Genomic DNA, 19318 nt, shown 5'->3' with positions numbered 1-19318 from the left:
GCCCCGTGGTCAGCAAACCATGGCTCGCGAGCCACATGCGGCTCTTTGGCCCCTTGAGTGTGGCTCTTCCACAAAATACCACATGCGGGCGCGCACGTACAGTGCCATTGAAACTTCGTGGCCCATGCACAGAAGTCGGTATTTTGTGGAAGAGCCGGTATTTTGTGGAAGAGTCACACTCAAGGGGCCAAAGAGCCGCATGTGGCTTGCGAGCCACGGTTTTCCGAGCCGCAGTTTGCCAACCACTGCCCTAGCCGGTTTGGCTCAGTGGATATAGCGTCAGCCTGGGGACTGAAGGGTCCTGGGTTTGATTCTGGTCAAGGGCACATACCAGTCAGCCCCACCACAAGCATTTCCCAGTGAGCTGTGATTAAATACTGCCTCAGCTTGCTTTGTTGCTCAGTTCCCAGTGTGAGGCATGCAGGGGGCAGCCAATCGATGATTCCCTTCATCATTGATGTTTCCATCTCTCTCTCCCTCTCTCTTCCTCTCTGAAATCAATAAAAATAAATAAACAATTAAATAAATAAATAAAATAAAACAAAAACAAAGTTTCTCAAAAAAAAAAAAAAACTTTGGTTGCCCTGATGTGGCTCAGTGGTTGAGCATCAACCTATGAACCCAGAGCAGAGGTCATGGTTCAATTTCTAGTCAGGGCACATGCCCAGATTGTGGGCTTGATCTCCAGTAGGGGGCGTGCAGGAGGCAGCTGATCCATGATTCTCTCTCATCATTGATATTTCTATCTCTCCTTCTCCCTTCCTCTCTGAAATCAATAAAAATATATATTTTTTAAAGTAAGTTTTGATGAACATAAGAAATTTAGGTCAGGGGTTATATATGACAGTTTCCCTTTTGTCAAGTGGAGGATCTAATTTATTATTGCATTTGGTTGCACAGTATCAGGAAAAGTCCTGATTCACATAGGTAAGAAGTTACAAAATTGTGGTAATTTAAAAACGCATGCCAATCCATCCACATCCTTCCTGCTGAGAAGCAGCATCTATGCCCCCTCTCCTTGACTCTGGGGCTTGCGCTTGCCCGTTAAAGCTCTTTATCCTGCAGTAGCCTTCTACCTCATTTAAGGCCCAGGGATAGGAAACATCTGGCCCATGAGCCACAAAAGGTCCCAGAGATCATTTGGTCTGGCCCTGCCAAGGCCTTAGGGGTGAGTTAATTCAATGTTTGACCAAATATCGCAGGCCAATTGTTAAGCTGATGACTTCGAATGGCCCGCAAATGCTGTTATAAATATCCACGTGGCGCTTGGCAGGAAACGGTTCCCCACCTGAAAGCTGACAGGAGGAGAGGATTTACTGAAGGTCTTCTCCCAAATGAGCTAACCTCACAGCAGAATTTAAATTCACCAGCGATTCTTAACACTTTCGGTATATAACACACACAAGGGTGTCCACTGACTTTTATCAGAACTTTTAAAATAAGATCTAAAAAGTTACCCTGACCTATGAATCAGGAGGTCAGGGTTTGATTCCTGGTCAGGGCATATGCCGGGTTGCGGGCTGCGGGCTCCATCCCCTGTGTGGGGTGTGCAGGAGGCAGCCGATCTATGATTCTCTCTCATCATTGATGTTTCTATCTCTCCCTCTCCCTTCCTCTCTCTAAAATCAATACAAATGTGTTTTAAAAATAATAACGATATAAAAATAAATGAAAAGTTAAACCAAATAAAAGGCTATGGATTCCTGATACACTTCCACTATACCCTAGAGTTTCTTGAAACATGTTGAGGGGGGAACAGATTCAATCCATCCAGCTGCTTCCCTTACCCAAGAGTCAATGGGCCCAGAGGAGAACAGTGCTGGCTGGACTGAGGGCTCCAACTCCCAGGTTGCTTCTGGATACACAAAACGGGCTGGTTTCTTCCCTTTATACACATTTTGGCCTAAAAGCCTCCTTGTTTCCCATAGGGCTCCTTACCAGGGACCCGTCTGCTGATGAAGTGTTAGAAAATATTATTCACCCCCCGCCCCCTCCTACACACACAGCTGTAGGAGAACTGAGCTCCAAATACTAGTACTACTAGGTCAGCCTAGACTTGGCCAACCCCGGCCCTCCCCATGCCTCAGGCTGCCCTCCACAGCACACAGCCCGCTCTGGGCAGGTCACTGTCTCCTGGGTCTCAGCCCCCATGGGGAAGGCGACCCCGCAGCTCAAGGTCCTAGGGTTCTGTGACGGCCTAGGCGGACCTCCACCTCCCCATCCCTGTTCCTATGGGACTCTCGGCACCTGCCCCTTAGTCACAGGCTGGCAGTGGGCAGCAGAAATATATTTTGAACAGACATCCATATCCTGTCCTCAGAAAGAACCTCTTCCCATTCCTGGAGCAGTGGAGGTGGAGGGCGGGGGCGCTTGACACTGGCAGAGTTGGCAGCTAGAAGGCGCATCCTCAAGACCCCAGCTTCGGACATTCCGGGAACCCCTGCTCTTGCTGAGGGCTCCGCCTGCGTAATTTTGGGGCATAATTGTCCTGTGCCCACGGGAAACCCACTCTGTTTCGTCCCGTGGTGCAGCTCAAAGGGCCAAAGGGGCCACTTGTTGCTTCCCGTGGGACCTCTGGCCCAGCGCTGTGCCCACTTAAAGTAACAAGCAACAAGTGAAACGAATTTTAATAGTACCCCAATATCGCTAACATATCACCCCACAGCATGCATTCCACAGAAAACCTCCTCCGTGCGCTATTTCATTCTTTACTAAGTGGTCAGACCCCGGGGCGCATGCCCTCCACGCAGCCCGCCTCAATGAGGGCTCCCCCCAAGCTACACACGCCCGCGGCCGCCGTGGGAGACCGGGGTGGGGGGGCCCGGGGGCGCCTGGAGACGTGCGGGACCCACAAAGCTTCTCACTCCCCAGAAGCGACCTCCGCGGGCCACGCGCCCTCCTCCGAGGGGAAGGGTCGTTGTCTCGCGGCCACCCGGCTCCTAAGGCGCCTGCGGGCTGGACCCTGCGCCCCGCGCGGCACCCCCCCCCCCCGCTCTGGGGGGGATCGGCTCACTTTCCCACCGCGACGGGGACCCGGGGGACCGGCGGAAGCGCCCCCTGCCCAGCCGGGGCGGAGCGGGCCGGGCCCCGCCTCCCTCGCCGCCGCGGGGCCGCCCCTGCGCCGGGAGTGCGGCCGCCGAGGAGCCGGAGCCGGAGCCGGAGCCGAGCCCGAGCCGAGCCGGGCGCCACCATGCTGAGCCGGCTCGGGGCGCTGCTGCAGGAGGCCGTGGGCGCGGTAGGCCGGGCGGGGTCGCGGGGCCGGGCGGAGCCGGTAGCGGGCGCGGGCCGCCCGGGAGGGACCCCATCGGGCCGCGCGGCGCCCTCCCCGCCTCCTCGCGCGGCCCCGCGCCGCCCGCTTCCCGGCGCTCCTCTCCGGCCCGCGCCGCCCTCCCAGCCGCGCCGCGCCGCCTCTGGCCCAGAGTGCTTCCTGTTTATTTCCCTGCGCCCGGGCTCCCAGCTCCCAGCTCTCCGGGCCCGAGGGCTCCGTCACCCAGCAGCTTCTTCCTCCCGGCCCCGGGTCCCCTCCTCCAGCCTCTGCCTCCCCCCCACCCCTTCCGACACACACTCCTCACTTCCTGCGCTCTGGGCTTCAAAAGAGCTGCCCTTCCCCGCCGCGGGGCCCTCCCTCCACCCGGGAGGGAGGCAGAGTGCGGCCCTGCCTGGCCAGGCCCTGGGGAGAGTGCAGACAGTCCGGTGGGTGGGCCCTGGTCCTGGAGCAGCTTTGGGGAGGCCCTCGCCCTGGCCCTGGAGCAGCTTTGGGGAGGCCCTGGCCCTCGCCCTGGCCTTGGAGCAGCTTTGGGGAGGCCCTGGCCCTCGCCCTGGCCTTGGAGCAGCTTTGGGGAGGCCCTGGCCCTCGCCCTGGCCTTGGAGCAGCTTTGGGGGGGCCCTGACCCTGGAGCAGCTTTGGGGAGGCCCTGGCCCTCGCCCTGGCCTTGGAGCAGCTTTGGGGAGGCCCTGGCCCTCGCCCTGGCCTTGGAGCAGCTTTGGGGGGGCCCTGACCCTGGAGCAGCCTTCTGCAGGTTTCCAGCGTGTAGCGTATCTCACATTGCCCTGGCCTTGAGTCCCTGAGTCCCTGAGTCCGGGGAAGCCAGCCACGGTGGGGCCTGGCAGCATCCCTGTGGGGAAGACTGTACTGCTGTCTTACATTCCACCAGAGTTTGTGCTTTTGCTATTTTCTGTTGGGGGTGGAGGCTGGTGAGAGGCAGCCCACTTCGTCAGTAAGATAAAGTTCCTTTAGATAGGGAAGGCGGAGGCCCTGCCTTACGGTCACCCTGGCCAAGAACCTGTCTGTAACGTTAACAATTCCTTTGTCTCCGCACAAACCCTCTCCTGAGTGACCAGTTCAGTGGATCGGATTTTCTCAGGAGAAACAGCCTTGGGTTCCACTCGCTTCCTCCCCAGCACGCCCCTCCTCCTCAACGCAGAGCTTGTTATGAATGAGAATGGCCTCAGCCTTAAGCAAACTTGGGAAGAAAGTGAAAGGTTCCGGCTTCTTCCCCACCTGCCCCAGCCTGGCCCTCCCAGATGTCCAGGGGCCTCAGGATATCCCACCGGGGAGGGGTTCCATATACTCTCTCCTTCCTCTCCTCCCTGACCCCAGTCAAGACAGCTGTCGTCTCAGAAAGTGACCTGACAAACTACTTCATACCTCTCAAGGACAGCTCCATGCAGAGAGGCAGGCAGACAAGACCTTCGCCCTAGGAAGTCAATTTCTAATGCCTCCAAGCGCCGGAATTTCAGTGCCAGAGGCTGGAGGAAATATTGGTGGTCAAGGGAGATACTTTTAGGCAGCTGGTCTTAGGCCCCTCCGTGTACAGGCCATACCCTAGAAGTTTAACTGATCCTGTGTGGTCATCGGGAGAGATGGGAACCCCCCTTTTCCCTGCACCCCCACATCTGGCACATAGGTCTTCCCCCTGGCCTGGGTCATCAGGTTAAAACTCCAGCAAGTTGCTTAACTCCTTGGTAAGGAGGGGGCATGCTGCTCTTTCCTGCCCTCTTCTGACAAAAACTAGAGTAGCAACCCTTATCTTGAAAAAGAAATTTAGAATGGTTTCTTTGGTCTGGAGTTAGAGTAGCTAACAGTAGTCTCAGGTAAAGAGTACCCCCCTGCTTTCTTCCCTCTACTGGTCTGTTTTGGCTAACCTGCATTCTCCTATTCCTACTTCTCTTACTGGATTCGTTAGTTAAGCCCGTGCAAGGTTTTCAGAAACTGTGAATGACTTTTGAGGTTCAATGAGCCCCCATTACAAACTTGTGAAATAATCGCAGTGTTGTTCAAGGGTCAGAAGGCATTCCAAGAGACAAGGAACTATGTACGGAACAGGGTCGTAAGGCGCTTGCTGAGCTGTTTAGTAAATATTAATGAGTAGCCACTATGTGTGTGCCCCTGACACCCAGGATGCTAATAGTCTAGTAGAGAGATGACTGCTAACCCAATGATAATAGAACGTGGTAAGATGTGGTCATACACCGTGCGTTTGGAACCACTGTGGGAGATGTCACTCTAGTAAGGGCTGTGAACACCACAACTAATTTTTTAATATATTTTTATTGATTTTTTACAGAGAGGGAGAGGGATAGAGAGTTAGAAACATCGATGAGAGAGAAACATCAATCAGCTGCCTCCTGCACACCCCCCTACTGGGGATATGCCTGCAACCAAGATACATGCCCTTGACTGGAATCGAACCTGGGACCTTTCAGTCCGCAGGCCGACGCTCTCTCCACTGAGCCAAATGGGCTAGGGCCCCACAACTAATTTTAAAAGAAGACAAGACGGGGCACCAAGGCCTCAGCTTCAGTGTCACTGCTTCCTCTCCCTGTCATAGTGGTCTTCAAAGTGTTCTTCTTGCCTTTGTTTCCTACACACAACTGGCAGGTGACTCTTCCTAAAACACTGCTCTGAAGCTGTCACGGCCCTGCTCCCCATTGCCTGCAAATGTATATATCTCCAGACTTCTTGGCTTGGCATTCTAGGCTCCGAAACCTCATCAATCCATCCTTGCCCCAGACACACTTTGCAGAGAACCTTCTGCGGGAAATGTCTTTCCTTCATCTCTGTCGAAATCTCATGCAGTTCTTCAAGTTTTAGTTCCCGCGTCACCTCAGCCTTCTCTGTTCCAGCCTGTTGGAGGTGACTCCTCTTTTCCCGGAGGTCACTTTCCCACCATTCCTGTGTGCTCATCTCACACTGCATCCTGCAGTTGAGCTACTCAGTGTGGTTTTATATCCTCTTCTCCTTGGTGGCACTGGACCTGAGACATCCTTGTCTTGCCGGTGACAGGTAGCATGGTGTTGTGTATGTAGCAGGAACTGGAGATACTTCCTGAATCGACTAGGGAGGAGATAGGGAGTTCTGTGGTGCAGTAAAGCATGAGGTTAGAGCAGCCGTGGGCAAACTACGGCCCGCGGGCCGGATTCGGCCCGTTTGAAATGCATAAAACTATTGAAAAAAAAGACCGTACCCTTTTATGTAATGATATTTACTTTGAATTTATATTAGTTCACACAAACACTCCATCCATGCTTTTGTTCCGTCCCTCCGGTCCAGTTTAAGAACCCATTGTGGCCCTCGAGTCAAAAAGTTTGCCCACCCCTGGGTTAGAGGGTGATGCATCCAGGAACCCAGCGAGGGCTTTGTGGAGCTGGTCCGTAGAGGACCTGCCTGGGGACTGTTAGGATCTGGCTGAGGAGTGGCCTGAGCAAAGATTCAGAGTAGAAATGAGCACCTTTGCAGAGGGACCACCTGATTATGTATTTTCACTCTGCAAGGAAAGAGAAGAAATGCCCTTTTGGGGCAGTTTTCTGGGCAAGTGGTTGTTATTACAGGACCAGCCAGGCCTTAGAGACGGCGAGAGCACCGGGAAGGGGGAGGTGTAGGGCTTGCTTACAGCAGAGGCAGAGTCCCCCATGGCCAATAGGAGGAGCTGGAGGAGGCGTGGAAGGGAGCAGAGCTAGCTAGCTAAGGAAGATCCAGGGCTGCACAAGCCGAGCTTGGACAGAAGCGGCAGGTACTGTAGAAGTGAGTCACTTTCTTCACGTTACGCTACTGTCACCCGTCTGGCTGAACCCAGCCTGTGTGGCCTTGAACACCGCTTTCCGCAGACCCTCCGAGTCAGAGGGACCTGAAAACGTCGTCTTTCACGTGTGTTCCAGCCGTGTCGTTCTGCTTTTGTTGATTTGGTTGGGGGGGTGCTCCCGTTTTCCTCTGCATACCTCTATTGTAGGATAACCATGTTGTGCGGAAATGATCTGTTTCTCTGATGTTTCCACCAGCGTTCTTTGCTCCTCTGAGCCAAGGACTATGGAATCATGACCTGTGGCAGGGGCACAGTGATTCCAGCAGGGAGCGGGGTCTGGGAGCGACGCCACGACATGGTTGGCCACAGTTCGGATGTGTCCTGGAGGAAACATGTTACTATTCCTTTTGAGAACCCACGATCACAGGGCCTCCCCCAGTCCTAGCACTGGCCCGGCACTTAGTCGATAGTGGAATGTCCGTTCCTGGGAGTGTGGGTGGCGGCGGAGCCGGTGATCACACAGGTTGTGTCTCTGCTCTCTCCGCAGTGGGAGCCCACCATCGACCTTCTGGAGGCGTTCGTGGAGCACTGGAAGGGCATCACGCACTATTACATCGAGAGCACAGGTGAGAGGAACCGGGAGGAAAGGATGGGCAGAGGCACCAGGCAGCTCAGAGGTGCAGGTGCCCCGGGGAAGGGACAGCTGCTGCCCAGGAGTTCAGAGTTCTGACTTTCTGCGAGGGAGCTATGGGAGGTGGGAGTGGGAACGAGGAGGATGGGGCTCTCGCGGGCCTACTCTGCAAGGCAGAGCTGAGCTCCACTTGCCCCATCTTCCAGCCGGGGCATCCAGGCCCTCAGTCTTCCAGTGCCTGTGTTCAGGGCTGACTGATTGAAAACGAAATCCAACAGTCCTAGCCATTTTGGCTCAGTGGGTAGAGCAGACTGAAGGGTTGCAGGTTCGATTCCAGTCAAGGGCATGTACCTCAATCCTGGGCCCTGGTTGGGTCCCATGTGGGAGGCAACCAAGCAATGTGTCTCTTTCACATTGATATTTCTCTCTGTCTCACCCCCTCCCTTCCACTCTCTCTAAAAATTAATGGAAAAATATCCTCAAGTGAGGACTAACAAAAAAATAAAGAAAGAAAGAAAGAAATTGAACAAACTTCTCTTTTCCCTGAGCCAACTTGGAGGGGTCAGAGGAGAACAAAAACCAAAGCACATAAATACCAGGTCCTTCTCCCCACGCTGACACACCAGGGAACCAAAACCTAGGCCAATGATGGCGAACCTTTTGAGCTCGGCGTGTCAGCATTTTGAAAAACCCTAACTTAACTCTGGTGCCGTGTCACATAATAGAAAAAAAATTTTTTGGGGGGGGGGGGGCGGTTTCTTTCTTTTTATTAAGGCATAATTAACATACAACATTATATTCATTTCGATTTTACAACATAATGAGTCAACATTTGTAATATTGCAAAATGATCAGCACAATAAGTCTAGTTAACATCTGTTGCCATACATAATTACAAATTATTTTTTCCTGTGCTGATAAGAACCTTGATTGGTGTAGAAGTTGCCCTCAAAACTTCCCATTGTTCTAGAAATTCTTTGATATTTGCAACCATAGTAAAACAAAGACTTATATTTTTGATATTTATTTTACATATTTAAATGCCATTTAACAAAGAAAAATCAACCAAAAAAATGAGTTCGCGTGTCATAGGCTCGCCATCACTGGCCTGGGGCATCTGGGCCCATCAGGCTGGCTCACTGGGAGATGGAGCCTGATTGGTTGCTTGTAGTCAGTGTGGCGTTGGTGGGTGCTCACTGACTGCCGTGTAAACCTGTCCTGCACCCCTAGCCTTCCCCTCCTGGAGCTCAGATTGGGATGTGACTCCAGCTTACACCGTCCTAAAGGCTTTATGTCCGGCCCGAGCTCGCCCAGGAAATGAGAAAGTAGCCTGGGACTGTGCGAGGGGCCCCCGAAGCCTCTGGTAGAGCAGCTTCCTCGGGCTTGGCACTGCGGGCATTTGGCCGGGTCACTCGTTGCTGTGGGGGCTGTGGGAGTGACTGTAGTATATTTAGCCCCAACTCTAGCCATCAGAGGCCAGCGCCCTCCCTTTGTATGTGACAACCAAAACTGTCTCTCCGGACATTAGCACATGCCCCCAGGTGAGAACAACAACTTTAGACTGACCCTCCCTCTTTTTTCATTGAAATGTAACCGACATATAACATTATATTAGTTTCAGTTGTACAACATATTGATTCCAAATATGGGTAGATTGTGAAATGGTTACAGTAAGTCTCACTAATATCCATCACCATGTGTAGTTATTTTTTTCTTGTGATGAGAACTTTTACAATCATAGCAACTTTCAATTATACAATACGGTGCTGTTAACTATAGCCACCACTCTGTACGTTACACACCTGGGACTGATTTTATAACTGCAAGTTTGTACCTTTTAGTCTAAGGACCTCTTGACACAGAGCCACAGCTCACCAGGAGAGCAGTAAGGGATCCAGAGCCAACTCAGATCCATCTGGGGCTTTGCCTGGGCCCAACATTAATTTCCAGAACAGTCCCTATAACCAGAGGCACAGGAGCCGATGAGGCAGCTGCCTTGCTCAAGAGCCTGTGCTTTCCAGAAAAGCTAGGGGGTGCTCCAGTGCCAAAGTGCCAAAACTTTCTCTTAAAAACCACTCCAGCCTCTGCAGCTCTAAGACGGCCACACTAGCCAGCTTCTCCATCGGGCCTCTCTGTGGTGCCGCAGGTTCGAGTCTGAACCCAAGGTCGTGCACAGATTTCTTTTTCCGGCTTTTTAAAAAATAAGTTTTTATGATACTTAGAGAGAGAGGAAGGGAGAAGGATAGAGAGATGGAAACATTGATGAGAGAAACATTGGTCTGCTGCCTCCTGCGCACCCCTCCTGGGGATCAAGCCTGCAGCCCAGGCACGTGCCTTGACCAGGGATTGAACCAGTGACCTCTTGGTTCATGGGTCGATGCTTAACCACTGAGCAATACCGGCCAGGTATCTTATTTCTGCTTTTTAAAAAGTAGAGTATTGCCTTCTGTGAGTATAAGAGACAAACAGGCCCCAGATAACCTGTTGGGAAGCTGCTAGGAGACAGATTCTGAATTATATGACAGAGACCCCTGAGCCCATGGCTTCTCACTCAGGTCCAAGCTGCCTGCAGCCCTGGCAACAATCCTCGGTCAGCCCCAGGGTTTGGACAAAACTGATGCTCTTCCCTTTCTCAGAGTTGAATCCTGGGCCTCATTCTAGAAGGTCTTTTGTGTGTTTATGTGTGTGTGTTTTAATATGTCTTTTTATTGATTTCAGAGAGAGGAAGGGAGAAGGAGAGAGAGATAGAAACATCAATTATGAGAGAGAATCATTGACAGCTCGGGCATGTGCTCTAACGGGGAATCGAACCGTGACCTCCTGGTTCATGGGTCACGCTCAGCCACTGAGCCACACCAGCCAGGCTCTTTTGTGTTTTTAAATTTGGAGGCATGAACTGTGAACTTCCATTTCCTGTGGCCTTTAGTTGGAGCTAACTGTTAACCTGGCCTCTCCTGCCCTCAGCCAACCCCATCCCCAGACCCCTTGGACTTGACCCATAGAGCCAAAGGTGCTCATCTTCTCCCCACTCACCCTTTTCCCTGAACCTCGAGCAGATGAAAACACCCCGGTCAAGAAGACGGATATCCCCTGGCGGCTGAAGCAGATGCTGGACATCCTGGTGCACGAGGAGAGGCAGCAGGCGGCGGGCGAGGCCGGGCCCTGCCTCGAGTACCTGCTGCAGCACAAGATCCTGGAGACCCTGTGCACGCTGGGCAAGGCCGAGGTGCGGACCCGGAGCCTTCCGTCCCAGCCCGGCCCCGGTGCCAGGCTCTTCCCCCTGTGCTCCTCCAGCCCGGACACCGGGCACGGCCAGCTCAGGGCACAGCCACCACCGCCCCCTCTCACTGCTGGGTGGCATGGGGGTTGAGGAGAGGAGGCTCCCTCTTATTCAGTCAGCCTTCGCTCAGCAAAGATGTGCTGAGGACCAGCCGTGTGTCAGGGGACGGGGCAGTGGTTAGGACAAAGGAGCCCACCTGTGTGCTCAGTGATGACAGGTTATGGAGAAAAATGAAGTGGGAAGGGGACGGGCAGCGCAGAGGGGGCAGTTCCGACAGGAAGGCGGCTTGCAGAGAAGGTGCCCTCCAGGCAGTGGGGGGGCAATGCTCGGAGGGCACGGCTCCCTCTCCTGACCGGCCCTCTGCCTGCCCCTCAGTACCCCCCCGGCATGCGGCAGCAGGTGTTCCAGTTCTTCAGCAAGGTTCTGGCCCAGGTCCAGCACCCTCTCCTGCATTACCTCAACGTCCACAGGCCTGTGCAGGTGAGGGGCCAGGAAGCCAAGGGGTGTCTGGGGGTGCGGCCCCCTCTCTTCCCTGCCACCCATTCCCCTCTGTTTCTATCCTACTCCCCTTCCAGAAACTTCTCCGGCTTGGGGGAGCTCCCGGATCCCTCACAGAAAAGGAGGAGGTGCAGTTCACCACCGTCCTCTGCTCCAAGATCCAGCAGGATCCAGCCCTGCTCACCTACATCCTGGAAGTGAGTGTCTCTAGCGAACAGAAGCGGAGGGGCCCGGACCCCATCCCACAGAGGCACTCGGGGCGCCTCCCCTTCCGCTCCATGCCGAGCCCCTGACAGTTAGCTCATCTGCGTTCCCAAGCGGCAGCGTGGGGAGTGGTCTCCACCAGGCCTGGCCTCACCTAGCCTCCTCTGCAGGGTAAAAAAACTGTCGCTCCGAAGAAAGCATCCCAGGAGTCCACGGCCCTGCCTAGAGAGACGGCCAGTATCGAGGACCAGGACCACCCCCACAGCAAAGCTCCTGACGGGGCCGGGGCCTTGACCGCCCAGCTGCCTGTTGAGCCCCAGGAGCCCGATGAGGGGATCGGGGAGAGCAACCTAATCACCTCCCTGGTTGGCTTGTGCAAGAGCAAGGTGCTGGACCGGGTGCATGCTGGGAGGAGACGGGGGGACTCAGCTCAGGCGCATGTCCTGAACTTGTGTCCCTGTCCCCTAGAAAGGTCGTGTGGCTCTGAAGGCCCAGGAGAACCTGCTACTCCTTGTTAGCGTGGCTCCCCAGGCAGCCGCCGCCTACCTGGTGCAGAGCAGCCCTTGCTGCCCTGCGATTGTGAAGCACCTTTGCCAGCTGTACCAGTCCTTGCCCACCTTTCTGGACCCTGCAGACATTGCTGCTTTAGAGGGCATCACCTGGAGGTAGGCAGGTGGCCAGGGAAGGGGGGCTGCATCTGCAGTGGCTGGAAGCCCTGCCTGTCTTCTGGTAGCCGGTTCCTCTTGTTTTCCAGGAGGGATGGGGACCCCGGCTGGCATCTCCTTCCCGAGGTTACAGCCCACCCTAAGGGCCTTCTCACCCACAGAGAAGCATCACTTTTGCTTTTACCCACAGAGCTCCCTGTGGAACTGACCACCCTACCCTGTGCCCCGGCCCACCTCCCCACCTGCAACAGAGGTTCCAGGGCAGAGGGGGAAAGGGCCCAGCTCCCTCTGGAACGGCTGAGGCAGGCCTCACAGCCTCCCTCGCTCTCCCGCAGGTTACCCAGTGCCCCGTCTGATGAGGGTAACTTCCCAGGCAAAGAGGCCCTGGCTGCCTTTCTGGGCTGGTTCGATTACTGTGACCACCTCATCATGGAGGCGCACGCGGTGAGTCACGCTGCTGTCATCTGTCTCCTGGAGAACTGAGGGCTCTGCTGTTGTGTTGGATGCTGTGCAAGGACAGTTATTTTCGGTGGAAACGTGTTTAAGACGTGCTCTTTGGTGCCCAGGTGGTTGCGGATGCCTTGGCAAAGGCTGTGGCTGAGAAGTTATTCGTGGAGATCCTGCAGCCGCAGCTCCTACACGTGTAAGTCTATGTCCAGGCCCCTCAGATGTGGACATAGTGTGGATCGAACCGCCCACCCCGTCTGCCCCTTCCTGTCCCTACAGCCAGGGACCTCCTTAGCCAGCGTCCCATGAGTCTGTGGGCTCCTTCGGTTCATTTCGGACAGGCCTCCCCCAACACACACACACACACACACACACACACACACACACACACGTGGCTGAGAGCCACTGTGGGCTAGCAAAGGCCTACGCCCTGGGACTCAGTGACCTCAGGAGGGTGGGAGTGAGCAGAGAGACACCAGCTGGCGATGTAAGGAAACCAGGGAGGGTTCCACCACCCTCCCACTCAGCCCCTCCCTGTCCCTCTGGCCTCCCCTCCCTGCCTGGCTCAGTGTTCTGTCCACGTAGGTCTGAGCAGAGCGTCCTGACCTCCACGGCCCTGCTGACGGCCCTGCTGCGTCAGCTCCGCTCCCCTGCGCTGCTTGGAGAGGCCGTGGCCTTCCTCCTGGGCTCGGAGCAGCGGCCGGCAGCCCCCGAGGACAGCCCCTGCACCCCGTGCGCTCACCTCATCAGGCACTGCGACCACCTCTCTGATGAGGTGAGGTGGAAGCCCTGGTCCCCACGTGCTCCCGCCCCACCCCTGCCAAAGGGATTCCTGAGGTCTCCCACTTTCATTAGTGGTCCAGGTGGTTCTGCCTTTGAGACGTTGAACCCCTCCCCACCAAAAAGAAACAGTGATGGTAGCCAGCCAGCTCTTGTCACACGGTAGCTGTCGGTGATCACATACTTTCTATTCTGCACACCGCTTTTCCATTCATGGCACATTTTTCAGGCTACTGGCCACTCTGAGGTGGAGGCCAGTACTCCATTCTTCGGGCATAGAAACCGAGGCACAGAAAAGCCCATTTTCTTGACTGTCATTGCAAATCAAATTAATAATAGAACCAAGACCAGCCAGACTTCCGATTCCCAGGCCACCACCCATCCACTCCCCCCAAAACCTGCCAGGGAGGGGGGATCCCCTTCTAGGGGTACTTTTCTTGTCTGGGTGAGCCGACTCCCAGGCACCCCCGGAAGCTGGGGCAGGAAGGGGCAGCCTGCTGACCCCTTCTTGCCCCAGATCAGCATCGCCACGCTGCGGCTGTTTGAGGAGCTGCTCCAGAAGCCCCACGAACAGATCATCCGCAGCCTGGTCCTGTGCCACCTCGAGGGCCGCCTGTACGCGGCCCGGGGTTCCCAGGAGCCCGAGAGCTACGAAGACAATCTGTACGTGAGACCCCGCGCCCCCGGGAGGTCCCGGCCCCACCCCAGCCCCACACTCGTTCTTTTGTTGGTTCCTCGGTGCCATGCATGTATGCCCTGGCCACAGAGACCTAGAGGAGGACCCCTACTTCACAGACGGCCTCCTCGACGCCGGCTTCCAGCCCTCGGCCAAGCCCCATCCAGCCCCCGCCACCAACTCGGATGGCAAAACGGCGGTAACTGAGATCGTCAACAGGTAGGGGACAGGTCAGGAAGTCTGAGCCAGTGGGTTTCCTCCGTCTTTGGCCATACCCCTGAGGGGCGCAGCCCGGGAGGGGATGTCCCTCCCCTCCAGGAGGAGACGGAGCGGGGTGAGCGTGGCACCAGGGGTCCCCCCCACACCGAGGATCCTGTCTCTCAGCTTCCTCTGCCTGGTTCCCGAGGAGGCCAAGACCTCCGCCTTCCTGGAGGAGACCGGATATGACACTTACGTCCACGATGCCTACGGACTGGTGAGTGTTGAGGCCTCTGCCAGTGCCCACTCCTTGCCCCTCAAAGACTTCTCCCTCTGTAAGCTCCTCCAGGGCACTCCCAGCTCCAGCCAAGAGCCCCGAGTCCACCTTCCTGTGTGGCCCACTGTGTGCCGGGGCCTCCTGACCCCGGGCCTCCTCTCAACTCTCCCTCCTGCTCCAGTTCCAGGAGTGCAGCTCCCGCGTCAGTCCCTGGGGCTGGCCCCTGGCTCTCACCCCTCTGGACCCCCACGAGCCGGAGCGGCCTTTCTTTGAGGGGCACTTCCTGCGAATGCTGTTTGACCGCATGTCCCGGATTTTGGAACAGGTAGCCAACAGGACTGGGCCCCAGCCAGAGGGTGGGGCCCACAGTGGCACCCCAGGTGGGTGCCTCTGGAATCCTTGGGAAAAGCAGGGCCTGGCCACGGGGGTCGAGTCGTCTTCGGTTCTTCAGCTCCATGCCCCCCGCCCCCCCCCCCCTTTCCCCAGGTGGGAAGCCCCGTCTCGCCTCTGCTCCACACGCCCTAACACGTTCTGGCCCTCAGCCCCAGGGATCCATGACACACACACATCATGTGAGCCTCCCACCCCCGCACACGTTCACACTGGCCAGGCGCCTTTCTGGGGGAGTGCAGAAATGCTCACCACCCCCTGACAACCATTGGTTTGTCCACCATGTTCCCTGCAGCCATACAGCCTGAACCTGCAAGTGACCTCAGTCCTGTCCCGGCTCGCCCTCTTCCCTCACCCCCTTATCCATGAGTACCTCCTGGACCCCTACATCAGCCTGGCCCCCGGCTGCAGGAGCCTGTTCTCTGTGCTTGTCCGGGTAAGGACGCCTGGCAGTGTGTCAGTGCTGGGCAGGAATGGAGGGGACAGGACAGGGGCTTGGGAGCTGAAGATGCGGGGACCCTAGTCAGTGCCAGGGGAAAGCACAGGTACCACCCTGCCATGGTGCAGCAGAGCCATGGGACCTCGCTTGAGTGTCACCGGTCCCCACCTCAGTCCTCTTGTTCCTGCTCTAGGTAATTGGGGACTTGATGCAGAGAATTCAGAGGGTACCCCAGTTCCCAGGCAAACTGCTCCTGGTGCGCAAGCAGCTGATGGGTCATATTCCTGGGGAGCAGTAAGTAACCGAGAGAAGTGGGTGCCTGGGGCAGAGCCCTGGGTAGGAGGGAAGGTCCTTCAGGAAGGGGGGTGGGGCCCATGTCTTGGCGCAGAGGGCCCGTTGCTGACCTCTGTTCTCACTCAGGGGTCTGCCACTGGGTTATGCCTTAGGGACCCTGGGAGGTCACACTGGGGGCACACCCACAGCCTTCCAGCCATGACTCTGTGCTCTCCCCTCAGGCTGGACCACCAGACCCTTCTCCAGGGAGTGGTGGTACTGGAGGAATTCTGCAAGGAACTGGCTGCCATTGCTTTTGTCAAGTTCCCCCCACAGGGTCCTCACCTGCACCTCCCCCCACCCCTGGAAGGGCACGTCTGAGCCAGGAGCATGACGGGAAGGGAGGCTCCTGTTCTCACCTCTGCCCGGAGCTGCCTCCCCTCCCGCCTGGCACAGCTGCCGCCACCCTTCTCCCGGGGCAGGGGCTTGGCTCTGTCTCCTCTGTATCCAGGGGCCTCTGCCTCTGCGGAGGCCTGGGCTTCGGCTCCCAGTTCACCTCAAGGAGACCTTGCCTTGTTGGCTACACTAGGTTGGGCTTCAGGAAGTGGGTCGCCAAGGTACCAGAGCCAAGGAGTAAAAGAGGTGGCCTCCCGGGCAGCATGGTGTCTTCCCAGGGGAGCTGGGTGACGGCCAGGTGAGCGTCAGGACCCAGACCCTCCTGTGTTCTGGGACTGTCACCTGTCTCCACAGGCCATTTGTGGCTGAGGCCAAGACCTGTGATTCAATCCCGGTGGGCACACAGGGTGTGAGCTGACAGCTGCAAGGGCTGGTCAGGACTGTAGGTCAGACAGATGAGGGCATGGGAGCCCAGACTCTGTCACACTAGGTACCATAGATTCTGCTAAGACTTGACATTTTTTTTCTCCTGGCTTCTTGACTTAACCCTTGTGGAAGGGGCAGTGGATGGCAGGGGTAGCCCATTCTTCTTGCCTGGCCCTCCCGGAGACTGTTGCAAAATCCCCAACTGCCTCATGGCAAATGGCCAAAGCTTGCTCCGCGCCCAGGCGGGGGCAGCTGCTAATGAGAACCTTGATGCAACTCCACCAGGGCGGGAGAGGGCCTGGGGAGCCGGGGGCTGGTGCCAGGCTCCAGCTCCAGCTGGTTTCTCTGGCGCCTTCTGAACCCGTCTCAGCAGGTCCACAACACCTGGGCAGAGGGGCTCGAGACCGGGGGAGGCCAGGCCCAGCCCACAGTGTTCTCGATGGAATGCCCTTCCAGGGGAGCGAGGGAGCTCAGGGTACAGATGAGGCCAGGATGCCCACCTGACTGCAGGCCCCAAGGCCTGGCAGGGAGGGGCTGGGGCACAGGCTGCAGGCCTGGCGTTCTCCCTGCATGCCCTCTGAGGCTGGGGCTGCCACCCCACCCGGCCCGAATCTGTCTCGACCTGCAGGAACACACAGGCGGCGCCAGGCATTACCTCACAGCAGGACTGCAGTTGCTGGCTTTGCTCCTGGGCAAGGAGGAGCAGGCCAGAGCCCCTTTTGCTTCCTTTTCCTGCCCATGCCGCTTCGGGAAGCCAGCTGCGGGTTGCCAAGAGGTGACATGAAAGAGGAGGAAACTCAGTGACCTCTACCTCTCCCGCATTCCTCCAAGCTGGGGAGGACGGACCTGCTCTGCTGAAGGACACCGGGCGTGTGCATGCGTGCGTTGTGCACACGTGGGTGTGGGAGTGGGATGGGAGCAAGCTCAGTGGGCAGACTGGGTCTGGACTCTCTGATTCTGAAAATGTTCAAGCGTCCAGGAGTCACACTCACTCCCCTCCTCGATGCACTTTGGCATTCTCGTGGTGTACCCCCCAGACGCCACGGCAATAAATGGTGTGGTTGCGTGGACACAGCTGCCCTGTTCTTCTCCACCCTTCGTGTCTTTTCTGCCAAGGGCTCCACTGCTAATTTGGGCCCATCTTCCTCCCCAAGTAAGACGAATTAAGTTCCTTTTTCAGCACTGGAGTGGAGGGGTTGGCGGTAAACAGTTGACAGGCTCTGGCAGGGCAACTCTGACGTTCCTCAGCGCCTGCCAGGAACAGCGGCTCTTGGCCAGGCAACACTATTTCTGCTCAGTTTGCCCACAACTGAGGGCTGGCCAGCCTCAGAGACACCCTGGGGGAGTGGGCCATCTGCAGCATCTGTGTACAAGTCTCACGCTAGGTGCTTAGGCTGAGAGCTGTAGGACTGCTTTTGTGGTGAACAGTGGGCCTGCTGGTTTAAAAACCTTGTCCCTAAATGTACGTGCGTGAAGCCTCTGAGGGAGTCACCAAGAATGCGCCAGGGCAGGGCAAGCTGAAGACCGACGGGGTTCTCACCTCAGCGCGTTACAATCACTTGGGTGGCTTTTTAAAACACCAATGCCCCAGCCCGACCCTCCGTGAGATACACCGGTGCCTCTGGGCTGGCCCAGAGTTGTTTTTAAAGCTCTCTAGGTGATTCGAATGGGCACCCACGGCTGGAAACTACCATAGGCTAAATAACGGGCGCAGCCCTAGCCAGTTTGGCCCAGTGGATAGAGCCAGGGTCCTGGGTTCGATTCCGGCCAAGGGCACATGCCTGGGTTGTGGGCTCGATTGCCAGTAGGGGGCGTGTAGGAGGCAGCCAATCAATGATTCTCTCATTGTCTCTATTTCTCCCTCTTCCTCTCTGAAATCAATAAAGAAATATATATTTTTTAAAATATCACTGCCCTCTGACGTGAATATGGACTGGTGGGTCCCTCAGACACAGAGAAGTGAGAGGGAGTGAAAGGGTTCTGCTGCATCTTAGGAGGTATTTATCCTCAGATGGACAGGAGGACTCCTACCACAGACAGCCCCACAGGCCAGAAAGAAAGACAAGATGGTGGCCAAGAGAGGCAGGCAGCAGCCGGGGGCCCTCGGGTCCCCTGGTCCTTCATTCAGGGCCAGAGTGTAGCTACTTCAGCAGGGAAGCCCAACCAAGTGTTTCCCAGCTCGGAATCAGAGATCTAGACTTCAGATGCAGTGAGGAGCACACATGTATTTTCTTTGTTCATTCCTTTTAGTTTTCCTTTAAATTTTAGTAAAGTTCATTCCTACTATGATTCAGCTGGGCTAAGGGGAAATGAGAAGATTTGGGTTTGGTTTGGGCTAGAGTTATAAAAAGGCAGAGGCAAGAGCCAGGGGCCCAGCAGCAGAATGGGGAGGGATCAGCTCAAGGAGAAGGAAATCCAGGCCTGGGCAGCGCCTGACTCCTCACCTACCCGAAGCTTCCCTGGCATTCTCACTGCTCAAAACTTGGAGGGGATGTGGTCACATCCTACCTGGCAGACAGGACGAAGAGGTTCTCAGTGTGCCCGAGACAGGCCAAGGTGGACAGCAGGAAGCCTGCCTGCTCCTGGCTCCCAGCACCCAGGCTGGCCCCTGCTGTGTCAGCCTGCGGTCTGGCAAGGCCTCGGAGGGACAAGGGGAGGAGCTTCTCTTCTGAGGGCAGTCCCCCCTTCCTGCTCACTTCCTCCCCACAGAGACATT

The 19318-nt window shown here is 56.3% G+C and overlaps 1 protein-coding gene across 3 annotated transcripts; it reads left to right on the top strand.

Moving 5' to 3' along the window:
* Positions 1 to 3081: 3081 nt before the first annotated feature.
* On the top strand, positions 3082 to 17672 carry FHIP2B (FHF complex subunit HOOK interacting protein 2B). 3 transcript variants are annotated; one of them, XM_059696033.1, is made up of 17 exons: positions 3082 to 3235; positions 7570 to 7648; positions 10710 to 10879; positions 11309 to 11413; positions 11509 to 11628; positions 11806 to 12021; positions 12104 to 12300; positions 12636 to 12744; positions 12867 to 12943; positions 13333 to 13522; positions 14045 to 14190; positions 14294 to 14422; positions 14588 to 14678; positions 14860 to 15003; positions 15364 to 15504; positions 15701 to 15801; positions 16023 to 17672. In XM_059696033.1, exons 1-17 carry the CDS (start codon positions 3191 to 3193, stop codon positions 16159 to 16161), a joined length of 2199 nt encoding a protein of 732 aa, XP_059552016.1. In that variant the 5' UTR covers positions 3082 to 3190; the 3' UTR covers positions 16162 to 17672. The 3 variants fall into 3 exon arrangements, with proteins under 3 accessions (XP_059552016.1, XP_059552018.1, XP_059552019.1); XM_059696036.1 differs by lacking the exon at positions 3082 to 3235 and adding an exon at positions 3555 to 3693; XM_059696035.1 differs by lacking the exon at positions 15364 to 15504.
* The last annotated feature ends 1646 nt before the right edge of the window (positions 17673 to 19318 follow it).

The sequence above is a fragment of the Myotis daubentonii genome, chromosome 5 (assembly GCF_963259705.1).
Source record: "Myotis daubentonii chromosome 5, mMyoDau2.1, whole genome shotgun sequence".
Lineage (NCBI taxonomy): Eukaryota > Metazoa > Chordata > Mammalia > Chiroptera > Vespertilionidae > Myotis > Myotis daubentonii.
Note: the sequence above shows the minus strand (reverse complement) of the source record. Positions and strands in the feature narration are given on the sequence as shown.